Consider the following 27,806-nt stretch of genomic DNA (forward strand, 5'->3'; position numbering starts at 1 on the left):
CAATCACTAAAAAGCTGCTAAAGCGCTTGGAAGATACAAAGTGAAGAGGGATTGCAATGGATTGGAATCAAGGGGAAGAAAGTCAGCATTTTTGTTGAAGATTTTGGCCAAGAGCCACTATTCTGCCCAAAGTGATTGTAACTATCCTAGCCCTATTTCTTGTGTAAGTAAACTCTATTTTTTGGATCAAATGGAATTGGAAGAGGATCAAGAAGCTTGTGTAATCTTTATGTGATTTTGTGGTGTTTAGAGAGCCCTAAAAACCATTTTTAAAATGGATTTGGCTGGTCATGTATGAACCCTAGTTTTATGATCCCATTGTTAAATAGCTCTTTTTGAGTCATTTTGAGGGTTCCAAAGTTGGAGAGCTAGTAACATCAAGAGCCTAAAAGATTTTGTGTTCACCAAGAAGATCATAGCTTCCATATTCTTTCAAGTGCTTCACTTTGTTTATATCTATTGAGTCCTACATCTCGCTTCTATGAAATGGGTGTGCTTATGCGATACAACAAATGATTTTTGCTCTCTTTATCATTGCAATGTGTCTTTGATGTAGCTAATCAATGGTGGTTCTAAATCTTGCTTGCTTAATAAATGTGTGGTGTATTTTGAATCTTAGTTTTGCTAATTAGGTTGTGCATAATAGTAGGTATAGAGTAGAAGAGCAGGATTGGGGTAGTTATTTGTGCACACATATTGTCTCCATCCTACAGTCAGGGAGGATATACATCCCTTCTTATTGCATTGAGTAGAGAGTTGTATTGCACATTTGGCTTAACAGGTTGCATTGCATTGTAGGAAAGAGAATACATTGTGTTCCAAGTAGAGTAGGCTACATAATAGATTGGCTGAGCTTGCATTGCATACATGGTAATTCTTTTGAGACAGCCAATGTAGTGGCCAGTCAACTTCTCTATTTGTTGGATTGACAATTTATCTGGTTGGTAGTAAAATCACCGTATAGTTTGATTGCTTAGTAGTTCGATCAAAATATAGTTGGATCCAACTATATTTTGATCAAATAAATTGTTTTATATTTACATGAACCGCGAGTCCTTTTCCATTGTAGGCTTCTTTATTGAACTAATTGCATTGAGTTCAACCTAAAGGTGAACTCTAAAAACCAAAATCAAAGGAAAAAATTTGTATTTATTGAGTTTTCATTTAGAAGTAAGATTATGTTAGTAAAAAGATACAAAATTAGGTTTAAATTTGATATTTAGATAAATTGGATTATATTTTGTGGATAATTTATTGGCTAGAGTAGATTTAGTGAATGCTCACCATGTATAGAAAAATTCACACTTGAAAGTAATTTAATTTTATTTAATTTTGTAGTTACTTCTTTATGTTGAGCCATTCTCACACTTAAAAGTAACTTAAGTAAACTAAGCTAGTGATTGCCTGCCAAGTATAGAGCAATGCTCACACTGGAGGTGATTTTTGCAAGAAAAATAGCATCGGTAAATGAATTGCTAGCATGAAATACCTCATTGAGGTTGAGGTGTAAGTCTTGTGGCCAAAAATTTAGCGGGAATGCACACAAAATTAAAGAACATGTGTTCAAAATACCTAGAAATGTGCTAGCTTGCAAAACTCCCAAAAGGTATCGTTGAAAAATTTCATGAATGGGCGCTCAAAGAAAAGAGAATACTTGCCGAAGGGGAAAAAAAGGTTTGATTCAAAAATATTTAATTCATTAAGCGAGAGGGATGTGGAGATGACTTTTGAAGATGAAGTAAGCCAGTCCCTCGTGTGTGCAGAAGGGGGTGAACAATGCTCCCATGCTACTACTACATACAATCAAGCCTCTGGTGGTTCAAACCACATACCTACCACTTACCATTTAAAAGGATGTGGTGTAGCACCAGTTTGTGGTCAACATGCGTATAGTACTGCTACTTTACATCAAGAAATTGACAAGCAATGGTTGCTTGAGCTACATCTCAAGTGGACTCAAGCCTTTGTCGCTTGCGGAATCCCCTTTAATGTTATCCGTAATCCCATCTTCAAAGATGCTTTGATGATCACATCGAAGAAAGGGTTTGTGGCACCTGATTATAACAAGATGCATACATAATATTTAGACAAAGTCAAAGCTTCAATAGAGAGTATTTTGAAGTGCAAAGTGCTTGAGTATGTGCCACAGTATGGATGTACAATTGCTCTTGATGGATGGACAAATTTTCTAGAAAAAAACCCCTTGATAAATGTGATGTTAATTTGTCCTAGGGGATCCATTTTCATTGGAGCAATTGATACATCTTTGAAAGAAAAAACAAGCAATTTTTTAGTGGTGCAATTTTGAAAGCTGGTGGGTCCAAAAATGTTACTGCCATTGTCTCAGACAATGCATCTAAGTATAAAGGTGGAGGGCGCGCAATTGAAAGAAAGTATCCTGAGCTTACCTTGGGTTCCATGTGCTACCCACACTTTGAATTTTCTTCTCAAAGACTTTGGAAAAGTGTCGTCATTGAGACGGACTTTAATAGACGCTAATCATGTTGTCAGGTTCATTAGAGAGCATGCCTTTACTTATGATCTTTTTAGAACTAAATCAACTAGCAAGAATTTGTAGATCTTGTGAGTAAAAAAAAATGATCTTTTTAAAACTAAATCAGCTAGCAAGAATTTGTAGATCTTTTGTGAAAAACGATTTGCAACAACTTTTTACATTCTTGATACGTTGCAACAGGTAAAGCCGTCCCTTTGTGAAATAGTTTCAAAAAGAAGATGGGATATTTGGATTGACAAGTATCCTCACTATGAGCCTGCAGTCACTAAGTGCTTTCAGCTTGTGGACTCTCCTATTTTTTGGACAAATGTGGAAAAAATTATCAATGTTACAGATCCCTTCGTGCATCTAGTGTGCTTGGTTGACCATGATGCATTCATATTTGGGCGAGGTTATTCAAGTACATGCATGAAGTTGTTCACAAGCTGAAAGAGAGTATGTCCTTTGTAGTAAGAGAGAAAAACATGATGGTCTCTTTTGTTGAGAAATGGTGTGATCAATTACACACCCCATTACATGGAGCAAGCTTTGTGTTGGATCCAAAGTTTCAAATGCACAATCAATCTAATAACAAGGTCATCAATAATTTTAAGAAAGTGTGTGTTCAATTACTGGGTGATTTAGATGGCAGGGTTGCTTATAGAAGATAGTTTACACCAACAAGGAAAGAATGTTTGGAGATCCATGGCACATAAATGCAATCAAGACAATGAGTGCACCTATTTGGTGGTTGTGAGCAGAAATGAAGCCCCCTCTGATGATGAAATTGAGTGGATCTTGAAGATGTGGATCCAAATTGTTCAAATGCGGAGGAAGTAGATGACTTGGTGCCTATGATTGACACTCCAAATTATGTATAAGCGACATTATTAATCAATTAAATCTCTTGAGTGTTAGACATCTCTCTCTCTCTCTCTCTCTCTCTCTCTCTCTCTCTCTCTCTCTCTCTCTCTCTCTCTAACAAAAAGTAATTACATTAATTTGGTTATTTCTAAAAGTGTGGACTTTTACGAAAAGAGAAATTAGAGAAGATCTAGCTTAGATCTTGGGTGTAATCTCCCATGATCTTCGACAAGCGAAACTCATATGTTCCCATGGATTCACTTGTCCCTGCTTGCAATATATCTTCTTCAAAGGGTCCAAACTTTGCTTCATATCATGATAGTTTTTGCTTCAATCCAATATTCTCGGCTTCTAATGCTTCACATTGAGCGTGCAATGATTGTATAGTCTCTCCTTGGTTGGCAAGTTCAATGCCTTGGCTAGCCAATTGCTCAAGGCTTGCTGTCTCTTTGAGGAGGTAAGTGAATCCCTTCTTGCGCGGAGGCTCTCCTCCATTTTTCTCTTGAGCGTGGACTTGTTCTTCCGGTCGTCCCTTGCCAGAAATTTTAGCATCTTGGTTGTGCAAAAATTTTAGCGTTTGCAAGAGGGAATTTGTGATTGGTAAGATGTTCTCAATAAACAGCTCCAAGTTGCCAGAGGTGTATTGGACCTCTCTTATGGATAATTTGCTCCCATTGTGATGGCATCCTTGTATCCATTGAGCATTGGCTTTATGCTATGGAGCATAAGAGCTTTTGTGAGGATCATACCACGATGTTGAATAGTCATGGCAGTGCCCTCTCCTAGTGCCATTTGTATGGGAGATTTTCCATGCGGCATGAGCTTGTAAATCTTGGCCGCATACACTACATCCTTGAATTCTGGATGTGTCACCGTCACCTGCTTCACAACAGCAAAGCGACCTTTGCCAAGTATAGGCGAAAAACAAAAAAATTTCCAAGCAAGTGAAGGATGGGGGGGTTAGGCTTTCATCTATAGCATTTTCCTCTGTAATAGAGGGACATGTAGAAGATGTGACTACTCCTAGAGTTTGGTTGATAGATTCAACAACTGCTCCATGAGCAGTTGTACCTTCCTCTTCAGTCCTTGGATGTTTGGAGGAGTCTTCTTATCTGCTTTTGCCCTTAAACCCTGAATGTAGCTATGAAATTAGTTGCCTTCGATCTAGAATCCTTGGGAGAGTCTTGGGCGTCTCAGGACGTTGGATACTCTCCAAGGTCCTGACGATTTTAAATGCATGACTCCATTTGTCAGTATGATCGGGTCATATTGCATCAAAGAAAATGAGGCTTTGAGCTCAATGAAACAATGTCTCACAAGCTTCGTAATGAAATCCTCAAACTTTGACATAAGTGGATTAAATGTTCATCGTAGATGATCCTCTAAAACATGGTATAGATAGAGTACAAGATCATCAATTACGACTTTAGGTTGAGCAAGTGACAACTTTGTTTCTACCATGGCTGGAATTTTGAAAAGCACATGAGAGAAGTAAATCTAAATGTTTATACAGGAAAATGTCATAAAAATAAAGGACATGAAACATAAACATAAAAAGATCTTAATTGATGTAAATAACTCAAAACAAAATGCTTAAAAAAACACAACCCTCCCTACAATCAATGCAAAGGTCTGCACAACCAAGGACAAGGTGTATATATAAACCATGGTCCTTTCTGCAGTGCAACACGATGGTCTGCCTAGTCAGAGATAAGACATACACTTATTTGGACTATAAAATAAAGCATGTAACCTTTTCCAAAATGACCGATTACAAACTCGGTTAGAAATAGAAGATGTGCACAAATAACGCATAAATTTTATTTCAAAATGATGTTGTAATGAATGGTTTTGGATAGATTAGTTACTTCATTGTACGTCAATCACTAGTGACGTCCTCTTCACAGTGCGACACGATGGTCTGCACAACCAAAGGTAGAGCATTTGTATTCAAGCCCTCCCTGCAGTGCGATACGGTGGTATGCACGGTCAGAGACAAAGCGTTTTTTTTATCTGGACTATGTATTAATGTCACTTGTTCAAAATAAACGACTAAAAATTCAATGAGGAATAGAAAACATACACAATTGACATATCTATCATATTTAAACACACTCAAACATGATTAAAAACAAGCATTTAAACATCTGTGTGTGCGTAAATATAATAATGTGGTGACAATGCAACATTTTATTTCTCATTGAATTTGTAATGCCTTGTACTGACCAAGTGATCAATTACTTCATTGCAAAGAAGTGTATCAACTTTTGCGCCATCTCTACAGTGTGAGGACATCTAGAGATAGATCGATTACTAAACCCTAAACCGTCTCTACAGTGCAACCCGACAGTTTGCACAACTAGAGTTGTTGAATCTAACCCTCTTTGTATTTTTCCTACAGCGCGACACAATGGTCTGCACAGTTAGAAAAAAATGTGAATTTTCTAACTCTCTTGCATGCGATGGTCTACACAACCAGGAAAACAACCTAAGCTAAACCGTTTCTGCAATGTGATGCTTTGGTCTACACAGTCAGGAACAATGTATTGACCTGCACACCAACCCCAAAGTGTGAGACTGTGCTCTTCAACAATAGGGTTATCATAAGATAAAAAGTTAATTAAAAATAACAAAAACAATTAAGAAATGACATAATGATCACCTAAGGTAGCTCTCTAAGTGTTCTGTAGGTACTCTCCAAGTGCTCTAACTAGTCAACAAAAGCTGAAACATGATCGTTCGCTCGAACTGTCGGCGCCTTTTTCTTTTTTATATAAATTAGCAGTTCGATCAAAAAAAAATTTGATTGAAATATTTTTCGATCGAACTATAAATACTTTACACAGTTAAATGCATTTTATACGGGAATACAATGTTTAATCACACTTTATACCTATAAAATTCATTATTCAGACGTATAAATGCAACTTAGCTCAAGGTACTGGAATTAGATGATTAGGCCAGATGAAGTGGTAAATAATTTTTCCCATGACATGATTCCACTACCACTCATGAAGCAAGAGGCCATCCTGTGGAAGAAGAATCTATTGCCCACTCTCGAGCCAAACCAAAAGGGGGATTACAAAGACGTATCGGTGATAGTAGATCAAGCACTCATAGTTCTAGAGAATCAACCCCTATGGTGAAAGAGATGGTTCGATAAAAGAGGCCACAGGATGAGACCATATACATAAATGCACTATAGCATCTCATGATCAACTCGACGTTTTGTCCCACCAATAGAAGGCGATCCTGGGACATCTACTATGCCTGGCAAAGCAAAAGATCATTGGTACTAAATTACCCAATCATATTAAATCCGACCGAAAACTTTCCACCTTCATAACACTATATGGTTCATTCGCTACGAGGGGTAATAACACAAATGCGTGATGTCCCAGATCTCATGTGTCAGTTGCTTGTAAAATTGCCAAAAGGCTTACCTGCATCACTGCATTTGAGGTCATCGAGGCAGCAGAACACCCATGGCACGTGTTCTTGGAGGGCACAAGAGGTTTATGTTGGAATATGGAGACAAAAATTCCCAGAACCGATGTGATCATGGGGTTGTACGCTCGCGTCATGTTCCTGCCCTCACAATGCCTACAAACATTCAAAGAGGCATTCATTACCACATTCTTTGAGATGGATTCTACCATCTTCAACCCCATGACAAAGGATCTACCTGCCCCGCCACATTGCCTATCAAAGCGTCATAATGAACAACCCTTTCACGGAGTTGGCAACCCAGACAGAGATAGTGATGTAACATTTAATGGCCTAGTAACTTGTGTGTAGGGGAAAATAACATGAACATAGTGAGCATTTCATTAGAATAGGTTCCTAATGATCATAACAAGAGTGCTTGGGTAGAGAGAGCAACAAAAATCATAACACCTAGTTAGATAGCCATGAACAAAACTTCAAAAGAGAGAGAAATTAAGCTATTGACAACAATTGACCGGATTTACATGGAGCCAGTCCCCCCTCCAAAAGGCTTTGTATTATAGGTTTCCCCCATCAAGAGAGACATTTTACAATACAATTCTTTGTGTTCCTTCAATAACTAGCTAGTGTAATGAAGATGGAAGATTCAAGCACTAAGAAAAACATTTATAAAACACAACATCAATTCCCTCACGGTCTCAGACCCAAGACCTCACACACCTTCGAAGATGGTGAGAGCTAGCGGGGTATGAGAGTAGATTGAGAGGAAGAAGGAGTAGTCTTATGAGAAATATGTACATCTCCTCACATAATCACTCATATTAGCATAGCATAGCTTACTAATTAGTATGGTAGAGGAGATGAGCATGCATTCAAGCTTGGCTCTTGGTTGGATTTGCATCACAAATCCAAGAGTTGTTGGTGTAGGCCTCCCTTGTCACAAGCTTGGAGTAGGTGATAAGCTTTCCATTAAAGCTTGAGAAGGAGAGAGAGAGTCTTCTTGCTTCACACATGAGCTAGTGTGGGTGTGTGTGGAATAATGCCTTGAGAAATTCAGCCCCCCTCTCTCTCTTGGTCGACCCCTCATGCAAATTACTCATGCTGACACCCCATTGGACCTCTCCAAGCTTAGCTAATGAGAATAAAGTAGCATAAGCAATAGCCTTCTGACATGTGTCCCCCTTTCCCCTTTTGTGAGAGCTTTAAGTAATTAATTGATGCAACTAAACTCTCATTGGACCCCTTTGTCTTGTGGCCAATAGGAATCAGGCAAGCCATTGGGCTGTTGAATGCTCATTGGACCCCTTGGGAGACTGTCCAATAGTCTTCTAGAGAGCTTAATTCTTATTGGTTCTTTTATTAAGAGTTTTTAAATTAATTAAACTAGATTTACTCTAGCCTAATTCTCATTGGTCCACCTCCATGGCCATCCAAGAGGATTTGGGTGCACCTTGTGGGCATCTGGGCTAGGGAGCTAACATGTGTTCCTCATCCCCTTTGTGTAAAGGAATCTTGTGAGTGTGTGTGTGTGTGTTTCTCTCTCATCCCCTACTTACAGGGCTCGCCCCCTCCTATTAGGAATCATGAAGACTTTTTTGTACACACACAAAGTATCCAATTTAACTAAGCTTTGACCATTGGACACAACCTTTGATTTTTGGAACCTTAGCATTTTGGAAGTCTTAATGGACTGAACCTTAGGGTCTTTAAAGCCCATTGTTGCACATTGCTCTTTTGCAGATGGGCCCCCCCCTTTGGATCCCTATTTTCCCTCCTTTGGATCCCTATTGTGGCCGGTTTGCCAGCTTAACCAATATTCTAGCTTTTTCTCCCCTCGCACTTCCCCATATTAAATGATCAGTGTAACATGAGAAAATCATTTAAGAGAATTAGATATTAGTTATTATGACATTACCTCTCTCTTGAAATCATAGGCGTCGTCGACTATGGGGTAGAGAAGATAAACCCTATTCATTAGTCCTTTTTCTAGCGGGTAGAGGATCCCTATCGTACCCTACGACATCGTTCCAAAATGGATGACTAGTCCATTTGGCGCTTGAGAGTCTAAGCTGTTGCAAGCATGTCTGCACATTAGTCCTATCAATCTTCCATAGTAGAGTGACAAGCTCTACTTGGTGTTTGGGAGACGTCGTCTCCGCAAACTTGATTCTAAGCATGTATACTACTTCACATTTGTGTACAATAAAGAAAAAGAGAGTTGTATAAGACAAAAACTTTGTGCATTTTAAACATTTGTACATTTTCTTACTCTAGGGAAGCATTGTAAGCATTGACAAGGTTTAGGTTATCCTTTAATTGTATGCCTTGCATCCATTTAGCATCTTCAAAAGGATAATTCTTAAACTTAATAAGATATCATCGAATAGTCTTACCACCCCTTAATACCTTGTCTTCATGTTGGAGAATGGACTCGAGCTGCAACACCTCTTCTTGGTCCTCAATCTCTGGTGGGTCTTCAATAGTTGGTTCTTGACGTGGCTCTCCTTTGTAAGGCTTTAGTAGGCTCACATGAAAAGCATTTTGTATGAGCCAATGGCTGGGCAACTTGAGTTGGTAGGCCATCTCATTGATTGATCTAAGAATCTGGAAGGGACCATAGTACCTTTTTACTAACTTAGCATAGTACTTTTGATGTCCTGTAGGATTCTTGCCCGTCGTGTGCCTTAATCGAGCCTTTGGAAATTTAAGTAAGACCCAATCATTTTCTTTAAATCTTGGGCTCTTCTATGCTTATTAGCAGCAGCCTTTTGCCTTTGCTGTAAGATAGAGATAGCATCCTTAATCTTTGGAAAGATTCTTGTAGGTCTCGGCTGTACTCATCTGCAACGAAGATCTTTGAGTAGCAAGGGACTTTTTTATCTTCCCTCAATTACCTCAAAAGGTGCTTTTCCCGTGGAATTATGTACAATATTATTGTAGGCATACTCCACTTTGAATAAGTAATTCTCCCATTGGGACCTTTGATCTACTTCCGTTACATAGGCTTTTAGTAGATTAAGAATTGTTAGGTTAGCTATTTCACTTTGGCCACCCGTTTGCGGGTGATAGGCCGAAGAGAAATTTAGCCTTGTCCCCAAATTCTCAAAGAGACCCTTCTAGAAATTACTGGTCATTCTAGGATCTCTATCCGACACTATGGACATTGGCATGCCATGGTACTTGAAAATTTGTGAAATGAAGAGGGTTGCCCTTTGATGGGCTTTGATAGTCTTTTTGATAGGTATAAAATGAGGTTGTTTATTACCGAACCTGTCTACTATCGTCCATATTCCCGTATTCCCATGGATAGACTTAGGCAATCCAAAGATAAAATCCATGGATATGCTCTCCCATGGTGAATTAGGGATTGGCAAAGGTTGAAGCAATCCATGTTGCTTCCCTCTATCAAACTTTGTCTTTTTGGCATACCACACATTTAGAAACATACTCTTGTATGTTTGCTTTCATGGTAATGCCAATAGAAATATATTTCAATCCCTTTTAGGGTAGACTGAATCCCTCTATGCCTTGCATAAGGAGGAGCATGGGATTCATACATTGCTTTGTCACGTGGTGAGTTAGTAACGCATAGCCTATTGCCGTAGAGAAGATAACCATCTTGTAAAGTAAATGGTTCCTCTTTCTTCCCTAGTGCAAGGGCTGAAATCACATCTCTAAAATTGGGATCAATAGCATACTATGGATAAATCATTGTGAGTTGCTATGGAAATCGAATTCACTCTCGGTCATCTTGAGAGTGCATTGGCTACTTGATTATGCTTGCCAGCAATGTGAGCAATATGAAAATGAAATTGCAAAAGGAAATTTTCCCACCTCATTTGTTTGTCAGAGAGCTTGGTCTGCGTCATGAAGTACTTAAGGCTTTGGTGATTCGTCCGCAGAATGAAAGGAGTCCCCAATAAATAGTGCTTCCATGAGTCTAAGGCATGTAGAACTGCGAGGAGTTCCTTTTCATATATGCCTAGAGCTTGCTCAACAGGGTCGAGCCTTCAACTCATAGGCTATGGCGTGCCCTTCTTGGAGCAAAACAGCTCCAAGGCAATCACCACAAGCATCACACTAGACCTCAAATGGCTTTGAGAGATCCGGCAGTGTAAGCACAGGTTGAGAGATAAGCTTATCCAAAGCATTGTTCTCCTCGGCAGACCATGTATACCTAACGTTTTTATTTGTTAGGTCATGTAATGGTCCTGCTATTAATGAGAACTTTTCTATGAAGCGTCTATAGTATACACACATACCTATAAAGCTTCTTAGTTCATGAAGATTCCTTGGTTTAGGCCATCATTTTATTACCTCTAACTTTGATGGATCCATTTGGATGCCATCTTGAGAGATTATGTGACCTAAATACTAGATCTCTTGTAAGAAAAACTCACTTTTCTTTCGATTAACATAAAGTTTATTATCTCTTAAGACTTGAAATATTAACTGGAGGTGTTGCTTGTGTTCATCTAGTGAATTAGAGTAGATGATAATATCATCAAAGAACACTCCAGTGAAGGTTCGGTGACGCCTAAATAGCTTCTCTCAAGCGGATGAATGTGGCTGGTGCATTGGTCAAGCCAAAAGGCATGACAATGTATTTGTAAAGACTAAACATAGTGCAAAATGCGGTCTTTACAATATCTTGATCAACTATCCTTATTTGATGGTAGCCACTTTTTAGGTCAATCCTACTGAAGTAGGTGGACCCTTGTAGCTTATCAAATAGGTCTTCTACCCGTGGAACTGGAAACTTATTTTTGATAGTGATCCTATTTAGTGGCCTATAGTCGACACACACACGATATGTGCCATCTTTCTTTTTCACTAGTAACATGGGTGAGCAAAATGGAGATGAGCTAGGCTTAACCATGCCCTTCTCAACTAACTCATGCACTTGCCGCATAATCTCCTCTTGTTGAGCTTGAGAAACTCTATACGGAGGTTTATTAGGCGGTGAACTTCCTGGAAGGAGTTCAATTGTATGGTCATCATTGCCTCGTTTAGGAGGTAGTTCACAAGGGATGTCGTCAATAAAGACATCTTGAAACCCCTTGAGAAAATCGGATAACTCTAATTCCTTGTGGTTGTTTATATTTTCTTTTGGTAAAGCATTAGGTTCATTTTGAGAATCTTTAACAAAAATCATGTACACGGAAATAGAGCTCTTTATTGACTTATTAAAAGCTTGCATAGGTACAATGGGTATGGTGTTACCCATTTCCTCAGCATCTAAGACATATCTTTTTCCCTGAACCTAAAGTAGATTGGCAGCCATGCAATCAAACCATGGTGCCCCTAGGATTACATCCTCGTGCTTGAGAGGAGAGATAGAGAAGTCCTCTTTGTCCACATATCTTTGGACATGGAGCCTCAATTTCCCAATTAAGGGAGTGACTGAAGCTTCTTGCCCCTTGAAAGCACCCCATCTGAGGGTAGGACATCTCCCATCTCATACGCTTGGATGCGTAGCTTGGTGGCCGACTCTGTGGATATGAAATTGTGAGTAGAACTAGGATCAAAGAGAATAAAGTATCATGTTCTCTTACCTTTCCCCAAGCATGGCATAGAGGAGATCCTTTGTGGTGAGCTTCCTCTTCTTGGATTTCAACCAAGGTAGCTCTAGGAGGCTCATGGCGGGTGTTCTTTTGGGGACAAGCGTGGTACGCATGCCCTTGCTCACTGCACTTGAAACATCGGTTATCCTTGCGATAATGCTCAAGCTCTTCAGGAGAAAGTTTGTTTTTGCCTTTGTAAACTCCCTTCTCCTTAGCTTTTTGCCCTTACGAGACTTTTGGACATTGTCCTTCCCCTTAGGCTCATTGGAACCCTTGTTTTCTGTGGTCTTAGAATTTCTCTTAGCCCCTGTTTGGAAATTGATTTGAGAAGCCACCATAGTATGGTGTATAAAAGCAGATATGGTGCGTGGCCTTTGGGAGTTGACATACTCCGCCATTTCTTCAGTTAAGCCCGCACAAAATTGTTGTTTTGCTCTCCAAAATCCATCTTTTTGAAGACAGTGGCTTTGAGATGTAAATCCCAAAAGACGTCTACATATTTGTGAATGGATTTATAGGGAGAGAATTTTAAGCTTCGCCATTCAGTGAGTACTTTGTCTTTGGCATCAATGGCCAAAAATTGCTTCATAATGGAAGTTCTCAAAGCTTTCCATGTTCGTGGAACTTCACCGTTTGCCCATAGGCTAGACCACCATTGCCTGGCGGACTTTTGAAAGTGCATAGCTACATGGCGTAGCTTACAGGACTCCGTGAAGCCCTCATCTCCAAACGCCGCATCGAATTGTAGGATAAAGGCCAAGACTTTTTCCGTAGCACCAAAGGTGCCATCGTAGGTAAGGAAAGAGATGCTCTTTCCTCCCTCTTTGAACTTATTGAGCTTGGACGATCTCTTCCACGCGGCATAGGATTTCCTATGGCCTCTTCTTTTTTATGGTTCAAAGTTACACCATCGCTTTCTTTAGAAGATGAAGAATTTGAGGAAGATGGAGAAGAGGGTGACCTCTTTCTCACCTTTTTCTTGCCTTGGTTCTCTTTGTCCGTACCATCAATTTCTTCATAAGAGGAAGAAGGTGAAGAAGATAAGGAAGAGGGTGACCTCTTTCTCGCCTTTTTTTTCTCTTGCTTTTTGTCATCCCTCTTTAAATTATGGTGTGGAGAAGTGTGCGATGGTCTTCTCCGTTTAGGAGGTGATGGAGAGCGTTTTGCCCGTTGTCTTCGTCGAGCCATCTCCGTCGAGGTGGTAGGAGACTCACTTCTTTCTCGTTCCTTCGGTGGGGGCTCTTGAGTTCTCCTTTGAGAAGGAGATGCATCATCAAGAAGAAAATTTTTGAGCCCTTCGTATGGTTCCTCTTCTTCTTCCCGAATCGGAGAGAGGCCTCTTTTGGAAGTCTCACAAGGAGGCTTCCTAGGTACTCTCTCGTCATGGTGGGGAGCTAGGAGAATCCCATGAGCATGAAGCTGTCATTGCACTTCACTTTGGAGGGATGGATTGCCCATGGCTTGTTGAAGCCTAGAAACAAGGTAGTTAACAAGCATAGGGGCATCATTAGTAGCCTGCTCATTAGCAAAATCAAAGCTATCAACATTAATTTCACTGTCTTTACTATAGTTAGCCATTCTAACAACTTTAGGTGTAAACTTTTTTAGGTATACTTTGGCACTTCAAGCCCTAGTTGCTACTCCTCTTTACCCCTTTAGAAAAGCACTCAAGCTACTGTACCCGTGGCTCGAATACCATTAATTGCAAGGAATAAAAGAGAGGGTCTTTCAACACCAAACAACACTGGCTCCTGTCAAGCTTCTAATAGCTCAATAGTGGTTAAGCCGTAGGCAAGCCCAATAGGACTCCACTATTAAGACCATAGCTCTCGACGGGTGATGCCCCGTTATCTGCACGAAGGCAGGCACACTACAAGGTTGAAAAATCCCTATTCTACTCACTCAATTACAATTAATAATAACAACCATTTATAGCTAGCTTGAGGACCTCCCTTCTTGAGCAAGAAAAGAGAAACCTTGTGCTCTGATACCAATGTAACAATTAATGGCCTAGTAACTTGTGTGTAGCGAAAATAACATGAACATAGTGAGCATTTCATTAGAATAGGTTCCTAATGAGCATAACAAGAGTGCTTGGGTGGAGAGAGCAACAAAAAGCATAACACCTAGTTAGATAGGCATGAACAAAACTTCAAAAGAGAGAGAAATTAAGCTATTGACAACAGTTGACCGGATTTACATGGAGCAGGACCCCCCTCCAAAAGGCTTTGTATTATAGGTTTCCCCCATCAAGAGAGACATTTTACAATACAATTCTTTGTGTTCCTTCAATAACTAGCTAGTGCAATGAAGATGGAAGCTTCAAGCACTAAGCAAAACACTTATAAAACACAACATCAATTCCCTCACGGTCTCAGACCCAAGACCTCACACACCTTCGAAGATGGTGAGAGCTAGCGGGATATGAGAGTATATTGAGAGGAAGAATGAGTAGTCTTATGAGAAAGATGTACATCTCCTCATATAATCACTCATATTAGCATAGCATAGCTTAGTAATTAGCATGGTAGAGGAGATGAGCATGCATTGAAGCTTGGCTCTTGGTTGGATTTGCATCACAAAGCCAAGAGTTGTTGGTGTAGGCCTCCCTTGTCACAAGCTTGGAGTAGGTGATAAGCTTTTCATTAAAGCTTGAGAAGGAGAGAGAGAGTCTTCTTGCTTCACACATGAGCTAGTGTGAGTGTGTGTGGAATAATGCCTTGAGAAATTCAGCCCCCTCTCTCTCTTGGTCGACCCCTCATGCAAATTACTCATGCTAACACCCCATTGGACCTCTCCAAGCTTAGCCAATGAGAATTAAGTAGCATAAGTGATAGTCTTCTGACATGTTCCCCCTTTCCCCTTTTGTGAGAGCTTTAGGTAATTAATTAATGCAACTAAATTCTCATTGGACCCCTTTATCTTGTGGCCAATAGGAATCAGGCAAGCCATTGGGTTGCTGAATGCTCATTGGACCCCTTGGGAGACTGTCCAATAGTCTTCTAGAGAGCTTAATTCTTATTGGTTCTTTTATTAAGTGTTTTTAATTTAATTAAACTAGATTTACTCTAGCCTAATTCTCATTGGTCCACCTCCATGGCCATCCAATAGGATTTGAGTGCACCTTGTGGGCATCTAGGCTAGGGAGCTGACATGTGTCCCTCATTCCCTTTGTGTAAAGGAAGCTTGTGAGTGTGTGTGTGTGTGTGTGTGTGTGTGTGTGTGTGTGTGTGTGTGTGTGTGTTTCTCTCTCATCCCCTACTTATAGGGCTCGCCCCCTCCTATGTAGGAATCATGAAGACTTTTTTGTACACACACAAAGCATCCAATTTAACTAAGCTTTGACCATTGGACACAACCTTTGATTTTTGGAACCTTAGCATTTTGGAAGTCTTAATGGGCTAAACCTTAGGGTCTTAAACCCCATTGTTGCACATTTCTCTTTTGCAGATGGCCCCCCCTTTGGATCCCTATTTTCCTCCTTTGGATCCCTACTGTGGACGGTCTGCCAGCTTAACCAATATTCTAACTTTTTCTCCCTTGGCACTTTCCCATATTAAATGATCAGTTTAACATGAGAAAATCATTTAGGAGAATTAGATATTAGTTATTATGACAAGTGACGTGAGCAGACAAGTTCAATCTACTCACAAAGACGTTGGAAAGAAGGACATTTGACTACTAAAGACTCTAACAAATCAAAGTGAAGACCAATTGTTGTCAGAGCCAAAGACAAAGACAAAGACAAAGACCAGGACCAAGTTTGCAGGAGGGCGTGAAAAGACTGGGAAGGGAGGAAAGTTGGTAGATGGACAAGACGGGCACCCTCTTAGTCGAACCCTTCATTATGACCCCTAAATTTTTGATTTCCCATCATTATTTATCAGGGAAAGCTTTGTATTAATTGAGAGTCTCCGATTGTTGTCAACCTCTGAGTGAGTTTATGCCAAATCTAAGTTGTAAAGTTTGTAAATGAGTCTAAGCCTTGTAAAGCCGGCCCCCCTGGCCAAGAAAGCTCTAGGCATAAAGCTCATTTTTTGTATGTGGGAAAGGACACACATTATCATTATCAAAGGCTTTTGAGTTTTGGAGCGTACGACTGAGAGTGGCTACTCTCATGCGCTTTGTAATCAATCTTTCTTGAGCTCTAATAATCTGATTTCGATTCCGAAACTTTCATTGTGTTCCTTATCTATTCCTCTTTCAATTAAGTGTGATATTGTCAAATCCGTTGTGGTTCGCGATTATGTGTTAGCGAGCTAAATCAGCTGTTTTGAATGCGTTAATGGTTGTTTTTTGACGTTTCGACCATTGGAGAGTGTTCCTAGACCATAGGGTGACCTTTATGGTATGTTCTGTTGTAGTTTTTAGGAGCTTGATCATGATGGATCGTGATTTTGATACCTCCTCGGATTGCGACTAAACTTGGTAGGATAGCACCCTAGGTGTCTTAGACCTCCTCCTAAAGTTTCGTAGCATTTGGACTTCGTTTGAGTGACGAAATGGCGTGACGACCGAGTACGATGACATAGGACATATACAAATTTCTAGGTTTGAGAGTGATAGATTTGCTAGTGTGAGAGATGACTTCATTCTGTAGGTTCGCTTCTTGAGGTTGACACCCTCAAAGAGTCTTCGTGCCCCATCCGAATCACTTCCATGAGTATTGACATTATGTTAGTGTCAAAGAGCTATGCTAGAGACGTTTGTCGCGGCAACCTCCCCCCCCCCCCCCCCGTCCCTCTCGCCTCTCTCTCTCTCTCTCTCTCTCTCTCTCTCTCTCTCTCTCTCTCTCTTTCACCCGTCCCCTCTCCCCCCCCCTCTCACCGCTGGAAGGAAGGAGAGAGAGCCCTTCCCGCCCTTGTGTGTGTGTGTGTGTGTGTGTGTGTGTGTGTGTGTGAGAGAGAGAGAGAGAGAGAGAGAGAGAGAGAGAGAGAGAGAGAGACCAAAGGAGACTCGAGAGGGATGAAGGAAGAGGGGTTATAGAGTGAGAGGGTGGGAGGGGAAGCAGTGAGTGGGAGAAGAGAAGGACCTTGAGGAAGGGAGGGCGGTTGGAGGAGGAGAAGATGGAGAGAGGGAGGGCGGTTAGAGGAGGAGATGGAGAGAGGAGGTGGAGGAGAGGGAGGATGTTGGAGAAGGAGGCTAAAGAGGAGGAGCAAGGGAGGTAGGGAGGGTGACCCATCCCCCCCCCCCCCCGAAAAAAAAAACTCGCTCAGTTGAACTCGCTCAAAGACCGGACTCCCGAAGAAAGGCCTTCCTTTGCATCTTATGAAAATAGCACCGAGCCTTATGGCACCAGGGTTGGGGTTATAATTGATACTACAAAAGCCTTTGATCTCTAGCCACTAGATTTGGGTATGCACCTCCTCTTTGCCTTCCTCGTGAGATAATGATTGCAGCCCATTAAGGCCCTATGGCCACGTCTCCTGCAACCACACCTAGACCGTTGCACCCTCCTCTTCATTGCTCAATAGCCTGCTATCGTGTGACCGACCCTCTTGCCTGTCTGAAGGAGGCAAATAGCCATTTTGATATTGCAAAAATTAACTTCGTTTGAAAATTCAGCCACGTGGATGGCCAACAATTTGAATTTTAGGCCGGAAAATTGCAACTGTTTAACTTGGCAAAAACTGCGCTGGTGAATCTTGATGAGGAAATTGCTGCTCGTCACCACCCTCACCCTTTTGCTGGAAAGCTGCTGTTCGCTTCCCACGCAGCAGCATGACGCCAGCTCATGGCACTGGTACTCCTCTCTCACTGTCTCTCTCTCTCTCTCACAAGCTGTCATCGAAGAAGACTGCGGGTTTGGGCTACTATACTTGGGTTTTGTTGGGCTTTGAAGGCATTCTTCCTATTCTCACCCTGTCTGTTGTTTTCGTTTTTTTTCTCCCCGGGTCATTTGCTTGTCTCACGGTTTAGCAAGCCCTTGTATGAGGCTAGCATTTCTGGATAGTTGATGAAAAATCAGCTTAATGTGCCCCTTAATCCTTGGACTTTAGGAAATATTGCTTTCTTGTTTTTTTTAACTGGCTTGAATCGATGCAAGAGAATCTATTCTGGCTCCATAACTTTGGCTCATCAACTATCTCTGGTTGATCCACTCTGGGAATGCTCCGTGGAGGTTATCTTGAAACAATTTAAGCCAAGAAACATGGAACACAGTACGCATTTGTCCAAGAAGGTGGCAAAGATAATTGCATGGAAAGAGCATCTACCTCTTTTATGATCGGAAACGGACTATACATACGAAAAGAGAGTTTAGGACATGCTTACTAACTTGCCTGAGACTTTGCTTCATGATCTTCAAATACACCCAGTCACCTCCATAAACGAGACATCTTGACGATGCTTGTTAGCATGCCTAGAGTATGACTCTTGAGCCTTGTTAGCTATCTTGCACATACTTGTCTGTCTCAAATATCTTGTCCTTAGTCTGCAAAATGGGCGGGACTTTCTTCCCTCCTTCCACTATCTCAAATGGTGTCTTACCCGTTGATGTATGCACAGTGTTATTGTAAGCATATTCCACCAATGGAAGATGGTGTTCCCAAGTTTCCTTGTGCTCTGACACATAACATTTGAGTAGGTCCAGGACAGTAGAATTTGCCTCTTCTGACTGTCCATCAGTTTGCGGATGAAACGAAGAAGAGAACTTTAGCGTAGTGCCCATGTTCTCAAACAATGCCTTCCAGAAAAGACTCGTCATACGTGGATCCCTGTCACTGACAATTGACTGAGGCATCCCGTGGTATTTAAAGATATTGCTCATAAATATCTTGACCATGTGTTCTGGCTTTATCTTCTTCCTAACAGGAATGAAATGGGCCTGCTTACTGAACCTGCAAATGATAGTCCAAATCCCATCATTGCCTGTTTGCGTTCTTGGAAGATCAAAGATAAAGTCCATTTCTATGCTTTCCCATGGCCTATCAGGAATCGGCAATGGCTGCAACAATCCCGGTTGCTTTTGCCTGTCAAATTTGACTTTTTGGCAAACTAAGCATGATCTTACAAACGTATCAACATCTTGACGCAAAGCTGGCCAATAGAAGAATGCCTCAACTCCTTTCATTGTCGCATCAATTCCACGATACCCAGCATAAGGTGGAGCATGACTTTCCATCAAAATCTTTGGCCGTAACTGTTTAGTAACGCATAACTTTCCATGCATCTGAGAAAGTCATTCTTAAGCATATAGTGCCCATGATGTTGCCCATCAACAAGCTGGTCATAGATCCTTGAAAAATCTGAATCTTCAGCATATTGTGTCTTCATTTCGTCTAGTTCACAATGGTACGGAATTGACACTGCTGAAATTTGGGGCTTTCGTGACAACGCATCAGCCACCACGTTCTTTTTCCCTTGCACATGCACAATTTGAAAATGGAACATTGACAAGATGTTTGCCCATCGCATGTGCTTCTCGGACAACTTCGTCTATGTGAGAAAATATCGCAAGGTTTGATGATCTGTTTGGACAACAAAATCAGCCCCTAGCAGATAGTGTTTCCAACTAGTGAGAGCATGAATTACTGCCAACCATTCTTTCTCATAGACTTGCAAGTTTCTTTCAGTCTTCAAAAGAATTCTGCTCTCATATGCGACTACTCGGCCATTCTGCATTAGAACTGCACCAAGACTATGGCCACTCGCATCACACTGAACCACAAAAGGTTTCGAAAGATCTGACAGAATGATTACCGGATCTGAAGTCAGCTTCTCTTTTAAGTGTTTGAAAGCTAAAATTTCCTTGGCTGTCCACTTGAAAGTAACTCCTTTTCCTTGCAGTGCATGGAGTGGAGAAGCGATCTCAGCAAAATTTCGGATGAACCTCTTGTAGTAGGAACATAAGCCTAGAAAGCTTCGAATGTCATGTACGGACTTCAAGTCTGGCCATGACCTAATTGCTTCCACTTTAGCGGGATCCATGCGTACCCCATCCTTTGAAACAATGTGCCCAAGGAAGTGAATCTCTTGCAAAAAGAATTCACTCTTCTTCGCATTAATGAGTAGTCTGTTGTTACGTAACTCATTGAAAACTGCAGTCAAGTGATCCCTATGCTCCTCTTCAGACTTCGAGTAGACAATCATGTCATCAAAGAAGGTACCCACGAAGTTTCTATGTGGTCTAAAAATTCTGTCCATCATTCTATTAAACGTGGCAGGAGCATTCGTGAGACCAAATGGCATAACAAGAAACTCATAGAGACCAAATGTTGTCCTGAACGCAGTCTTATGGAAATCTTCTAGCCTAATGCGTATTTGATGGTACCCACTCTTTAGGTTTATTTTTGTAAACAATGACGCTCCCTCAAGCCGATCAAGAATGTCATCTATCCTCGGTATGGGGAACCTGTTCTTGATGGTATTCTTATTCAAGGCGCGATAGTCAATGCACATGTGCCATGAACCATCCTTCTTCTGCACTAAGAGTACAGGCGAACAAAAAGGGGATGAACTGGGCTGAATCAACCCCTTCTCTAAAAGCTCGTTGACCTGACTCATAATCTCTTTCTGCTGGGCTGCACTAACCTTGTATGGTGGTCTATTTGGTGGACTAGAACCTGGCACAAGATCTATAGTATGATCCTCAAGTCTCTCAGGAGGTAACATCCATGGCAAAGAGTCCGAAAAAGAATCACTGAAACCACTCAAAAAAGTTGACCTGTCTTTATCTAAGGTAGACAAATTAGATACAACTTGAGGTACTTCTTTTGCAAAGATCAAGTACGCAGAAAGATGATTCTTTATTACAGATGAAATAGCAGAAGCAGAAACAACTGGAACAGACTCGCCTTTAAGCTTTACATCAAGGACATGAGTCTTTCCTCTATGTACAAGGGTAATCTTTTTGTTGTAAGTATCCACGATAGCATGCAACTTGTAACACCATGGGATACCCAGTAACACATCACAACCCTCAAGTGGCATAATATGAAATTCTTCCGCATCCACATAGCTCTGAATGTGCAGACGAAGCTTACCCAAAATGGGAGTAACGGGCTCTGAATGACCTGGGCATGCCAAACCTGCTTCCCTTGTCATACCCATCTCCTCTGCACGAATGCCCAACTTTGATGCCAATTCTGGTGATATGAAATTTACACGGGCTCTTGGATCAAAGAAAACCAGCACTGTCTGGTCTCTAACTTTGCCCCAAGCTCTGCACATCTCCGTGGCATCTGTGTTTGGCTGGTCTCCAATCAAATCTAGAACAAGTCCTGCACTTGGATTTGGCTTCTTCCCTTTATGGTCTGACTTGTCATCCTTATCCTGTGACTTCTTCTGTGGGCATTCATTTGTAAAATGTCCTTCCTGTTCACAAATGTAGCATTTCTTGGCCTCCCTAAGAGCTTTCCGTTCTTCAAAAGTTTTGCCAGAAAAATGCCTCTTTTGTCCTTTTCCTCGTCCCGAAGAAGACTTAGACTGCTTCTTGGACGTATCACCTTCTTCAGTGGAGGGCTTCTTTGTGGGAGGCTCAGAAGGCTTTGCTACAACATTGCCCTTGGCTGAAAACTATTTGCCCTGGGACCCTTTCTTGTGGCTATTAAATCCATCGGAATCTCCCTTTGACAGATTGCTGGCCACTCTTGCATTCTCTATCAACTGAAACATATTCATGACAGTAGTCTTTGTGCAGTAGTCCGTGATTTTCTTGGGCAATCCACAACAGTACTTCTCAATCTGTTCTGACAATGGGAAAAACCTGTAAGAGGTGACTGGCAACGTACGGCCCAAAACTGTTTATTGTACTCTTTCAGCTTCGCACACTGTTTAGCATTCAATTCGTGCCATTCTGTCATCACATCCACTTCAAAAGTGTTTGTCAACCATGCAGGCGCAAAAAGCTGTTTGAATTGGACCCACGTTGTTGGGGCTTGACCCTGGTTCAACAACGCGGTCCACCATTGAAGCGCATTCCCTTTCAAGAAAGTGGCAGCCTTGCGTATCTTTGAAGATTCCGTGAAGTTTCCTCCAGCATAAGCTGCATCGAACTGCTGTATGAAGGTCAAAGCCTTCAATTGATCCTCAGTTCCTTTGAAAGTTTCAAACTTCACTCCCTGTGCACCTTCCTTGTAATCCTTAGGCTGACTCAAAGGAGCCACATTATCATAAATAGGTGCCTGTAACAGTGGTGCTCCATGATTGTTCATTCCAGCACTCGCATCAACTGTTTTACCTGTCATATCGGCATTACGTATGGCTGCGAAAAACCAGCCATACCAAATTGTGCTCCAGGCACTCGAAACTGGCCATAGGCACCCTGAAAACCTGGTTGGACACCCATGTTCGCGTACATAGGGTTACCCATGCCTGTTTGCATTGTCTCGAACACATTCCCCGGCATATAACCTGTGGAAGGTCCAACCATAGCTTGAAACACTGAATCACCTCCAAAATAACCAGGATAAGTAATAGGTAATGGAAGGGTCTGACGCATAGCCTGTTCATTACTCCCTTGACCATTCACAAACGGTTCTTGTCCAGCTAAAGCAAGTTGCTTTGGATCATTGGACACCGCTAGTTGGTCAACCACATGGGCTTTCCCTCGAGCATCACGAGTCCTCTGCGCATTGGAAATCTCCTTTTCCTACAAAGACTCAGTCATGTCCTGTGTAGGAGGCTGAAAACCCTTTGTAGGAGCCTGTAAGAACTCCTGCATCCTTGGGTTGTTAGCCAACTGCTGAAACATGTCCATGCAGCAACACAGTTGAGTTCTAAACAACCTGTCCTCTTCTTGAAGAGTTGAAGGAATTTTCTCTGTGCCATGTGAGGAAGATCCCTCTTCAGGTACTTAGTCTCTCTTCTCTGCCATAACGACAAGCTCTGTGTTGCTTTCACCCACAACAATCCATGCTGCACTTTTTGAAGAAAAAGTGACTATCCCGGCGATGGAACCATGTAACCGGCCTGTACAACGTAGAGGGTGGTACTATTTCAATTACCTGTTAACTTTACACAGAGCACTGAGAAGGGAAGAGAACACAGTTGCATATAGCGACTAGAATGTCAGTGCGCACACGAGACCGACACCCTGTAGGTCCCAAAGACTGGCGCCCCTTTCGGTATTTCTTTATTCAAATTAAGGTAGACGATCCGACCACTTAGCACAAGCTTTCACAAAGCTGTCCAAACCTGGCGAGGGCTGAAAACGCAGGTTTTTGACATGATTTTGGCAGCATAACGGCGTAAAAACCCCTGTAGGTCAAAAGCACCTGTCTAGGACGGATTTCCTCGCTATCTGGAAGCTTTCTGGTGAGTTGTCACAGAAATTCAGCGGGCTGTAATTCCCTGTTTTTCACTGCCGGGTGCCCAAAAGCTTGTACACGCATCCCAAGGCTCTCACGAGACTCCCCCGGGTTCCCCTGTAGTTTAGGTGCAAAACCCTAAACTTGCAGAAAAACACAGCAGGCTGTAATTCGCTGTTTCGGATCGTTTTTATCGGAGCGAACACGCCTACGCGTGTCCCAAGGGCTCCCGCACGCAATGGGACAGTTCCCCTGTGAATTGGACGAGTTTTCACGCGAGAAAACTCTCCGAACTCGCAATCTTTCGTGATGGAACTGTGCATACCTGTGGGGGATTAGCAATTAGCTAATCCGGTTCCTGTTCAGAAGGCTCTTGCCTTGGCAAACGCGCATAAACCCCAGAACTGTACATGTTCATCTGAGTAGCCCAACTAGTGGAGCATTACCATATGTGCCAAAGGGGAGAGAGAGATGCACGAGAGCAAGTCATCGTGCTACATGAGACAGAGGAGAAGGCAAGCTTTCCATTAAAGCTGTAGACCTGCACCCACTACTCACACACACACTGTAGGTCACTTGCGAGTAAAAAATCAGCCCCCTCTCTCTCTTGGGCGCCTCCTCTAGCTGAGGTGTCTTGCAGGGAGCTCTCCTCGTGCCAAGTGTCCAGTTTGCCCCTTTGAGTTAATTCTCTAGTTCCCACTGACTTATAAAATTATAAGTGACTTTCCGAGTGGCCCAGACTTCATTTGGCGCACATAGGCTTCCATACTCATCAGAATTTAGTGCTAATTGGCCCGACCAGTCCCAGACTGACCGACCAAGACTCCCAATGTGAGAAACCTATTTGGCCGCAACTGTTTCACACTGGCCATGCAATGTCCACTTGCACCTTTTCGAGGGTCCCGGGGAAACAAGTAAAAATAAAAATAAATAAAAATATATAGTACTTATTTATTGAAGGCAACAGGAAAAATACACCTCCTAGTGATAGTTATCACCTTCTTTCATCACAAAAAAGTCGATTAGACACTCTATGCCCGTTACCTTAACTTTCACGTCCTGAGTGTCACCAGCCAGTGGCAATTCCATTTTTGTTTATTTTCTCTTTCTTTGGGGAATTTCGTTTGTTTTACCTTTTGGAAACACCCCTTTGGAAATCTAACTGCCCTGCATTGCATAGCCAGTGTGGAACTGTTCAGAGAGAGTCCTGAGGGCTAAAGAGCACTAAGGTTGGACAAGGACTATGGTTAGCCAAAGTGGGGTCATTGGCCAGCCAAAGCGGAATCCTTTGCTACATAGGCTACATTTCAGTTTTGGGTGTGGCTGCAGTGTACAAAGAGGGTCAGATGACCTAGAAGAATGTAATGGCAGAAACTCCTAAAGTTTAGGGACTGCTATTTTTGGACGGCAAAATGTCTTCGCGTCATTACGTGCAGTTTGACATGGGGATCATTTTGTTACTCTGTGGCCAAGTCAGCAGAGGCTGCAGATGAGATATTTTTAGACCCGAGGGTCTAAAGCGGGAAAATGCACAAATGAGTGACACTTGGCACTCTACTTAAAGAGAAGGCAAAAACGTGATTTTCAGTTGTGAGCTCGTTTTTGAGTGTTGTCACAGGTGGGAGAGCTTCATGGAGTGCTGGCTTACCCTCTATGTACAGTGAGGTGCAGGATGTCATGACCTGCACATCTCTCACTGCTCTCTCTCTCTCTCTCTCCCCTATTCTTTATGGTTATGCCCCTCTAGTGGGTTTTCATTTGACCAATGTACAGTTGTGTGGGTTCATGCGCGATTGCCGAGGCAAGAGCCTCTTGCACAGGTATTGGATTAGCTAGCGGCTAATCCCCCGCAGGTACAGGTGAATTCGGAGAGGTTTCATGTGCGAAATCCTGTCCGATTCAAGGGGCAAGTAGCCCTACAAGTGCGGGAGCTTGAGGACTTGCTACGGATGCGACTGGCACGCGAAACGGAGCCCGAAACAGTGAATTACAGCTTGCTGTGTATTTTTGCAGGTTTAGGGTTTCGGCCCTAAACGGACCCTAATACCTCCAGGAAGTTCGGGGACGCGAGGGGACCGTTGTAGAGGTGATCTGACGCATTTTCGGGGCAGAAAACAGAGAATTCAGCGTGCTGCAGATTCTCGCCAGGTTTTGCAAAGTGCCCGTATGCGTCGGGAAAGTCATCCAATGTGTGGGGATACTGACTGTGAAGGATCCTAGTACAGTTATGCTGTTGAAATCGGGCCAGAACAGAAGAAATTCAGCCCAGATTGTGCGGGGCAACTTGTAGGGAACCACAGCTTTTATTCCCTCTTTTAAAGAATAAAGAAATGTCGAAAGGGGCGCCTATTTAGGGGCCAATCTGGTGTCTGACTCGCATATAGATGCATTCTAGCATCTGTATCCCATTCCCCTCTCTTGTGTCATTATAGCACAGGTAGAATAGACGATTAATAATGGGTGAAAGCTAAATCAAGGTTTGGAGTAAAGTCTACCGTCCTTTTTGAAGTTAACAGGCTTGTTACACTGAGCCATGCCCAAACACCTAACTTTAGCATGGTTGGCCATCCTCATGCGCACATTTGACCTAGCTATTGCCTTGACACCTGTCTCCCTCATGGTTGCTTCCGTCATGGCACATACCTGTGCTCCATCATCTATGTAGGCTTGTACCTGACACATACCTACGCTCCACCATCTATGTAGGCTTGTACGTGCATCCTCTTCTCAATGACAACATCCACAAGAGGAAGGATGTCACAAACTGATGACGTAGCATGACTTGTGGACAATAAATTATAGGACTTCCTAATATAAGTTGTTTCAACTTATGGATAAGTGCCAACGGGGCCTAAGTGACACAAGGCATTAATTTTTTTTGCGAAGAACGTGGTTGGCTATATGGACGCCTACGAATTGCGTTGTTGACGTGGCAGACTGTACGGAATTCCGCGATTTGCGCTGGGCTGTTTTAGCACAAGCTTTTGGTACCAGATGCTTTTGAAAGTGAAGCTTTTCATGTAAACTGCTTTTCCAAGGCCAAGCGCCTTTAAATAAGACTGCAGGGCTCTCTCAGGCTCATTCAATGCTGATGAGTTGGTGAGCAGAGGAGACTTGAGGGCACTTGTACTTGCTCAATTATTAATACAAAAGGAATACCGAAAGGGGCACCAGTCTTTAGGGCCAATCTCTGTCGGCACGGAACTACGGCGGATCGTGTCTAGTCAATTGAACTGTGACTTAAATTTGTGAAGTGTTTAAAGTGAATCTCTCTCTCGTGTTGCGACAAATTACAGACTTGGGGTGTCCAAGTTTGTTACAAAGGACATTAGCTGGACTTCCCACCCTTTAGGCCATATTCTACACCACATGCACATTGCCTTTAGCTCTTGGCAGCCTTGTGCTAACACTCGTGGACTACTGCCTCCTTAGCTTAGGATTCAAAGCCAATAGCTGCCCAAAAGTAGTTGACTCTGCACATCATTTACTAGGTCATTCTCGGGGTAGCCGCGTCACAATTGAAAGTCCACCGTTTGCTCTTGCGACGCCTTCTCCTCTTGCTAGTCTTTGGCTGCTCTCTACCTTCGTACACTTTCTCCTTACCTTTGCGAGCTCTAGTCTCCCTCTCGGTCTTTGTTTCCCTTTCACCTCTTGCTCTCTTGTTGTCTAGAACCTCCGCATCCTGTTTGTCCACTCCAATGATGTTGACTCTAAGAACTTCACCACCATCTGGCAAAGATGGATGCACTGGATTCTCGATTGCCTGCTCTCTTTGGCCATTAAACTGTCCTTGACCTTTTCTTCTACCAAACAACGGGTACATACCTCTTCTCTCTCTCTAGGCGGATGGCGGCAGTCCGACGCATAATGTCCCTCTTCCATATAATTGTAACACCTGTCCGACAATGGCCTCACCCTACCTCTTGCTCCTCTTGGTTGTCCTCTATCCATCCCGCTTATTTGCAACTCCTGCATTTGCTCGGACAAATCCTGTACTATACACACCCAATTTTGTGGGACCATTGCTATGCCGCGATTCCCGCGATTCTTCTCATGAACAACATTTCGGGGGCTCTAAGGTTGGGTAGGAACCACCGCTTCGTAGGCCGACATGCCCTGCTCAATCTTCTTTTTGATCTTTTTGCTCTTTGCCCGTGCAATCATCACTGCACTGTTGCAATTCTATGG

General features: G+C 42.3%; 1 protein-coding gene across 8 annotated transcripts in view; it reads left to right on the forward strand.

Annotated features, from left to right (window-relative positions):
• Positions 1-17,900: 17,900 nt before the first annotated feature.
• Positions 17,901-27,806, forward strand: part of LOC147461998 (uncharacterized) — a 71,435-nt gene continuing 61,529 nt past the window's right edge. For 2 of the 8 annotated variants that reach the window (XM_086509469.1, XM_086509472.1), the window contains exon 1: positions 17,966-18,112. Coding sequence is in view for 2 of the 8 variants with exons in the window: in XM_086509468.1 (XP_086365594.1) it covers positions 18,018-18,112 (95 nt within the window). In the remaining 6 variants the exon portion in view is untranslated. Of the gene's footprint in view, positions 18,113-27,806 lie in introns of all 8 variants that reach the window. The other 6 variants (XR_015187665.1, XM_086509468.1, XM_086509466.1 and 3 more) reach the window with 6 other exon arrangements.

This window comes from Adiantum capillus-veneris, chromosome 3 (genome assembly GCF_014529385.1).
Source record: "Adiantum capillus-veneris isolate H3 chromosome 3, ASM1452938v2, whole genome shotgun sequence".
NCBI lineage: Eukaryota > Viridiplantae > Streptophyta > Polypodiopsida > Polypodiales > Pteridaceae > Adiantum > Adiantum capillus-veneris.